We start from the raw sequence: 7,500 nt of genomic DNA, 5'->3' as shown, positions 1-7,500 counted from the left end.
GTGCACCTCGGAGGGCTCTGTATGGCTCCGTATGGCTCCGCATGGACATGATTGGTTGACGTGGGGGAAGGTACGTCCTGTATAAACACAAACTCACTTCCTTGACAACTTCCTTCACCATCGCTCTGTTTTGTTCCGCTCAGCCCAGAAGTCTGTGGAGGCTCCATCAGTACGTGTTGCACGGCCCCTTCAGATGTCGGATTGACCACGCAGAGCCTTTACGTATGTAGGGCCCTGGGTTGTGCCAAGACACTATTTCTCAGTCTTATGGCTTGGGGATAGAAGCTGTTCAGGGGCCTGTTGGTGTCAGTCTTGATGTGCCTGTACTGCTTTCTATGCGGAAGCAGAGAGAACAGTCTATGGCTTGTGTGGTTGGAGTCTATACCAATTTTCCGGGCCTTCCTTTCACACCGCCTGATATAGAGGTCCTGGACGGCAGTGAGCTTGACCCCAGTGATGTACTGGGCTGTCTGTCAAGATGCTCTCAATGGTACAGCGGCAGAATGTTTGATGATTTGCCAAACCTTTTCAACCTCCTGAGGGGGAAGAGGCACTGTCGCACCTTCTTCACGACTGAAGTGATGTGGAAACCGAGGAACTATGTGGATGGAGGCGGGCTCTCCTCCCCATTTCCTGTAGTCCACCATTGGCTCTTGGTCTTACTGACGTTGAGGGAGAGGTTGTTGCTCCCCCGGCCCCACACTGCCAGTTCACTGACCTCCTCCCTGACCTCCTCATCATCCTCTTCCTCTAGGTGGGTGAGATGTCATGGAGAATCTTCTGGGTTGGTGGCGGCCCTCACACCCAGCACAATGTTGTTCTTTTCAATGAATGACCTGCAGCCCCTGCCACATGCAACATGTGTTGGAGGCTGTGTAATATGATTCCCCCTTATTCCTATATTGTCCTGTTGTTTGTTTGATGACGGTGCTTTACTCTTTCTCTTCGTCTCCCTCCTTTTATCACTACAACCCCCATTCCCTCTCACCTCCTTCTGGGTTCCCTAACTCTCACCCCTACCCTGTATCCTCCTTACCCCCCTAACTCTCACCCCTACCCTGTATCCTCCTTACCCTCCCTAACCCTCACCCCTACCCTGTATCCTCCTTACCCTCCCTAACTCACCCCTACCCTGTATCCTCCTTACCCTCCCTAACTCACCCCTACCCTGTATCCTCCTTACCCTCCCAAACTCACCCCTACCCTGTATCCTCCTTACCCTCCCTAACTCTCACCCCTACCCTGTATCCTCCTTACCCTCCCTAACTCACCCCTACCCTGTATCCTCCTTACCCTCCCTAACTCTCCCCTACCCTGTATCCTCCTTACCCTCCCTAACTCACCCCCCTACCCTGTCCCTATCCTCCTTACCCTCCCCCTAACTCTCACCCATACCCTGTATCCTCCTTACCCTCCCTAACTCACCCCTACCCTGTATCCTCCTTACCCTCCCTAACTCTCACCCCTACCCTGTATCCTCCTTACCCTCCCACCCCTAATCTCCTCCCTCCCTACCCACCCCTACCCTGTATCCTCCTTACCCTCCCTAACCCTCACCCCTACCCTGTATCCTCCTTACCCTCCCTAACTCTCACCCCTACCCTGTATCCTCCTTACCCTCCCTAACTCACCCCTACCCTGTATCCTCCTTACCCTCCCTAACTCACCCCTACCCTGTATCCTCCTTACCCTCCCTAACTCTCACCCCTACCCTGTATCCTCCTTACCCTCCCTAACTCACCCCTACCCTGTATCCTCCTTACCCTCCCTAACTCTCACCCATACCCTGTATCCTCCTTACCCTCCCTAACTCACCCCTACCCTGTATCCTCCTTACCCTCCCTAACTCACCCCTACCCTGTATCCTCCTTACCCTCCCTAACTCTCACCCATACCCTGTATCCTCCTTACCCTCCCTAACTCTCACCCCTACCCTGTATCCTCCTTACCCTCCCTAACTCACCCCTACCCTGTATCCTCCTTACCCCCCTACCCTCCCCCTAACTCTCACCCATACCCTGTATCCTCCTTACCCCCTAACCCTCACCCCTACCCTGTATCCTCCTTACCCTCCCTAACTCTCACCCCTACCCTGTATCCTCCTTACCCCCCTAACCCTCACCCCTACCCTGTATCCTCCTTACCCTCCCTAAATCTCACCCCTACCCTGTATCCTCCTTACCCCCCCTAACTCTCACCCCTACCATGCATCCTCCTTACCCTCCCTAACTCTCACCCCTACCCTGTATCCTCCTTACCCCCCTAACTCTCACCCCTCCCCTGTATCCTCCTTACCCCCCTAACCCTCACCCCTACCCTGTATCCTCCTTACCCCCCCTAACTCTCACCCCTACCCTGTATCCTCCTTACCCCCCTAACTCTCACCCCTACCCTGTATCCTCCTTACCCCCCCTAACTCTCACCCCTACCCTGTATCCTCCTTACCCTCCCTAACCCTCACCCCTACCCTGTATCCTCCTTACCCCCCCTAACTCTCACCCCTACCCTGTATCCTCCTTACCCCCCTAACCCTCACCCCTACCCTGTATCCTCCTTACCCCCCTAACCCTCACCCCTACCCTGTATCCTCCTTACCCCCCCCTAACTCCTCACCCCCCTACCCTGTATCCTCCTTACCCTCCCTAACCCTCACCCCTACCCTGTATCCTCCTCCCTAACCCTCCCCCTACCCTATCCTCCTTACCCCCCCCCCTAACTCTCACCCCTACCCTGTAACCTCCTTACCCCCCTAACCCTCACCCCTACCCTGTATCCTCCTTACCCTCCCTAACCCTCAACCCCAACCCTGTATCCTCCTTACCCTCACTAACCCTCACCCCTACCCTATATCCTCATTACCCTCCCTAACCCTCATCCCTACACTATATCCTTATTACCCTCCCTAACCCTCACCCCTACCCTGTACCCCACTTACCCACCCTAACCCTAACCCTCACCCCTACCCTGTACCCCACTTACCCTCCCTAACCCTCACGCCTACGCTGTACCCCACTTACCCTCCCTAACCCTCACCCCTACCCTGTATCCTCCTTACCCCCCCTAACTCTCACCCCTACCCTAATCCCCTCAACCCCACCCCTACCCTGTATCCTCCTTACCCCCTAACTCTCACCCCCCCTATCCTCCTTACCCCCCTAACCCTCACCCCTACCCTGTATCCTCCTTACCCTCCCTAACCCTCACCCCTACCCTGTATCCTCCTTACCCCCCCTAACTCTCACCCCTACCCTGTATCCTCCTTACCCCCCCCTAACCCTCACCCCTACCCTGTATCCTCCTTACCCCCCCTAACTCTCATCCCTACCCTGTATCCTCCTTACCCTCCCTAACCCTCACCCCTACCCTGTATCCTCCTTACCCCCCTAAACCTCACCCCTACCCTGTATCCTCCTTACCCCCCTAACCCTCACCCCTACCCTGTATCCTCCTCCCTCCCTAACCCAACCCCAACCCTGTATCCTCCTTACCCTCACTAACCCTCACCCCTACCCTATATCCTCATTACCCTCCCTAACCCTCATCCCTACACTATATCCTTATTACCCTCCTAACCCTCACCCCTACCCTGTACCCCACTTACCCACCCTAACCCTAACCCTCACCCCTACCCTGTACCCCACTTACCCTCCCTAACCCTCACGCCTACGCTGTACCCCACTTACCCTCCCTAACCCTCACCGCTACCCTGTACTGCACTTACCCTCCCTAACCCTCATCCCTACCCTGTATCCACCTTACTCCCTAGAGGTGAGACCCTCTACACCCTCCCTCTCACCCCCTCACCCTCCCTTACCCCTGTTCCCCTCTCTTTCAGGCAGGCTGAGCAATGAAGGAGTGGAGAGCAGAATGGAGGAATTAAGAGATGGAGGGATGGAGGATGAAGAGAGAGAGAGAGAGAGAGAGAGAGGTGTGACCCATATAAGTGAGGCTGGAGTATTTATAGAAGATTGTGTCCTAATTGGCAAACCATAGGGAGAGCGACAGCGCAGTCCTGCTACCCTCCTCTTCTTCTTCTTCCTCTTCCTCATCCTATTCCTCCTACTCTTCATCATCATACTCCTATTCTTTCTCCTCTTCTTCCTCCTGTTCTTCCTCCTCCTCTTCTTCTTCATCCTCTTTTTCCTCCCCTTCTTCCTTCTGTTCCTCCTCCTCTTCCTCCTCCTCCCCTTCCTCTTCTTCCTTCTGCTCTTCCTCCTCTTCCTCATCCTGCCAAACCTTCTTATTCCTCCTCTTCTTCTTTTTCCTCATCTTCCTCTTTCTCCTCCTCTTTCTCCTCCTCTTCCTCCAACTCCTCATCTTCCTCCAACTCCTCCTCCTCCTCCTCCAACTCCTCCTCCTCCTCCTCCTCCTCCTCCACTTCCTTCGCTGCACTCATTCAGTTGAGTGTCCATTCAACCATCAAGCACTCCTAACGACACGTGGTGCAGCCGTAGCTATACTCCTCATGGTCGATAACATGACTCAGCCATACCAGGATAGGGCCAACAGTTTGACCCAATGACTGTACAAACGAATGGACAAAGCCATCGATTACGTGACACCATTCATTCCTATGTGAAGACTCAATAGCACATTGAAGCCCAGGAAGTCAGTTAAGATGGCATCTCATATGAGAGATTGATGTACACATAACATGTGCAGTTTGAGCAACTCCAGGAAGTGATGTTGCAGGCTAGCTCAGTGCTGCCCCCTCTCATTGATTCTCTCCAGTTGAAGGCCGACCGGGGAACTGCATGCTGCCATTCGCTACTAAAATATCCTCATAACTTCTTCTGTGTGCGATTTTAAAATAATCGGTTCAAGGACATACATCTGGTGTTACAGAAGTAAGTATTGGTACCATGTTTGTCTTCCATATTTACATTTATTTACATGAAGATTGACCACGAAGATTGACATTTCTCCTTCATTATAATGGCGGATTAGCCTGAGGTTGGCCTTCAACTTTGTGGCTTCAATTAGACAGGGCAGTTGTTCTTCCTTGGTTTGAATTGACCATGTGACCTGACCATGTGACCTTATACCGTGTAACCTGATTACAGAAAACTCCAGGCACCATTTCCACAAAGCCTCTCAGAGTACTGATCTAAGATCAGTTTCACCTTTTACTAATTTTAGTCATATCATAATGACTAAATTCATATCAGCACTCCAACTCTGAGACGCTTTGTGGATACGGGCCCTGTTCAAGAAAGAAATGTCACACTGTAAACAAAATAGAACAAACAAAACCGAGAGAGATGGAGGAGAAAAATACACTGAAGGAGAGAGAACAAGAAATAATGGACTCACGTAAAAAGAACTCAGCGCCATCCGCTTGGAAGTCTGTGTCTTCTGGGAAGTGGTCTATCTGTTTACACATCCCTTTGTAGGAGCCTGAGAGAGAGAGAGAGAGAGAGAGAGAGAGAGAGAGAGAGAGAGAGAGAGAGAGAGAGAGAGAGAGAGAGAGAGAGAGAGAGAGAGAGAGAGAGAGAGAGAGAGAGAGAGAGAGAGAGAGAGAGAGAGAGAGAGAGAGAGAGAGAGAGAGAGAGAGAGAGAGAGAGAGAGAGAGAGAGAGAGAGAGAGAGAGAGAGAGAGAGAGAGAGGAGATGGTTAGAGACCTAAAACTATAAGAACAAAAGACCAGAGCGACAGTAAAAATATGGTTATCTTGTATTATACCACAGCATTGTTGAATAATCATTTCTGATTGGCTAGAAGGGCATTCTAGAATGGACATTAAAACCAGATAACGGGACAGTTGGAAAAGATATTGGGGCAACTTGCAATCATGATGCAATATGCGCCTACACATGCAGACTGTACTTGCTACAAAGCTAAACCATCTATACAAACTGAAATTGGATACATTGTAAACACAGGTCCAATGAGGAATAAACGTAGCTGGCTACAGTAGCGAGCAGTGATTAGTTTTTGTAGGGACATATTTTTTTGGAGCATCTGATGACCTAACGTGGTGAGTGATGAAAACACATTTCTCTGGTCCCTACTGTTGCCATGATGCAAGTGGCACTATGCTGTCAAATCCTCCCACATGTTTCTAATTTTTTGGGGGTTGGTTGTCATATTGTCAGCTTTGCTAGCAACAAACTATTTAGCAAACTTATAGCCTAGCGTTTGATATGCAATGGGATCTCTTCGTAATCAACAGTCGGTGTTCACGAGTGTCCTGACGAGAAGGCAAACTTTTCTAGCTACAGTATGTCAGGCAAAAACTGGCATTTTCAGCTCATTGTTATGGGTGTATCCAAATGAATGTCAGTAGAAAACAGCTACTTTTCTGTCATTCTGGCTGCAGAGGTTGTGACTGTGTTAGCCGTAGCTAGCTGGTTGGGTAGCTAGCTAGCAAGCGATAGGGACATTGCCAGCGAGCATGGCAACGGAACATAAAGAATGAAGGACTGGGTCACGTCCATAAATGTCAAACTAACCAAATGAACGACTGGCAACCAAAATATGAGAAAGTATGAATTTGCGTATATAAATGAAAATATCAACGAAAACATTTTATTTCTACCAGTAAATGTGTGTTTAGCATTGTTGTCTTTGGCAACTAAGGTATAGCAGAACAACAGAATAAACTTGGCTTTTATTCTGGCCGCAGAGTTAGTGACTATGTAGCCGTAACAAGTTGGCTAGCTAGCAACAAGCAAGGGATAAGAACGCCACTGAGTATGGCAACCGAACGTAAAGAACGAACAACTGGGTCGCATATGTAGAGATCAAACGAATCGAACGAACAACTGGGTCGCCTATGTAGAGATCAAACGAATCGAATGAACAACTGGGTCGTCTATGTAGAGATCAAATGAATCGAACGAACAACTGGATCGTCTATGTAGAGATCAAACGAATCGAACGAACAACTGGGTTGCCTATGTAGAGATCAAACGAATCGAACGAACAACTGGGTCGCCTATGTAGAGATCAAACGAATCGAACGAACAACTGGGTCACGTCTCTAACAACCAAAAGAAGAGGCCTCGTCCCGCTGCGCTGTCCATTACATCCATTACATCCAAGGTAACGTCCAGAACCTCGGTATCCTTCACTTCAGCATCAGAGTCCAACAGATGTTCACGTCCAAACAACTATGTTGTATAATATTGGACCCTTGGCTAAAAAACATTTCAAATTGTCAGTGAGCCTCGAGCAATTTTGCCGTCACGACATTCAAATGAATGGAAGCCGTGTACGTGGAGTGGCTTTGGTTCTGATTTTGGGGAGGTGCTTGGTTTGGTTCCCATCCACTGTCATTACATAGACCTGTTAATTGTTATTGAGGGATGAAAGAACAGAAGTCATCGTTCAAACTGGCGCAGAGGGCACACACACACACAGATAGCAAGCATACGCATAGATGCACAGACACACGAACACACAGATGCACACACACGCAAGCACACGCATAGATGCACACACACACACACACACACACACGCACACACACACACACACACACACTAGCAAGCACACGCA

General features: G+C 50.1%; 2 protein-coding genes across 2 annotated transcripts in view; both read right to left on the bottom strand.

The window, feature by feature from the left end:
* LOC135534853 (parvalbumin alpha) overlaps positions 1 to 7,500 on the bottom strand; it is a 352,035-nt gene that overhangs the window by 116,037 nt on the left and 228,498 nt on the right. The window lies entirely within an intron of this gene.
* The window catches only part of LOC135534677 (voltage-dependent calcium channel gamma-2 subunit-like), a 98,836-nt gene that overhangs the window by 23,039 nt on the left and 68,297 nt on the right, over positions 1 to 7,500 (bottom strand). The window contains 1 exon segment of the mRNA XM_064961595.1: positions 5,314 to 5,397. Within this exon segment, the coding sequence (XP_064817667.1) occupies positions 5,314 to 5,397 (84 nt within the window).

The sequence above is a fragment of the Oncorhynchus masou genome, chromosome 5, assembly GCF_036934945.1.
Source record: "Oncorhynchus masou masou isolate Uvic2021 chromosome 5, UVic_Omas_1.1, whole genome shotgun sequence".
Lineage (NCBI taxonomy): Eukaryota > Metazoa > Chordata > Actinopteri > Salmoniformes > Salmonidae > Oncorhynchus > Oncorhynchus masou.
The sequence above is the reverse complement of the archived record's forward strand: the minus strand, read 5'-3'. Positions and strand labels throughout refer to the sequence as shown.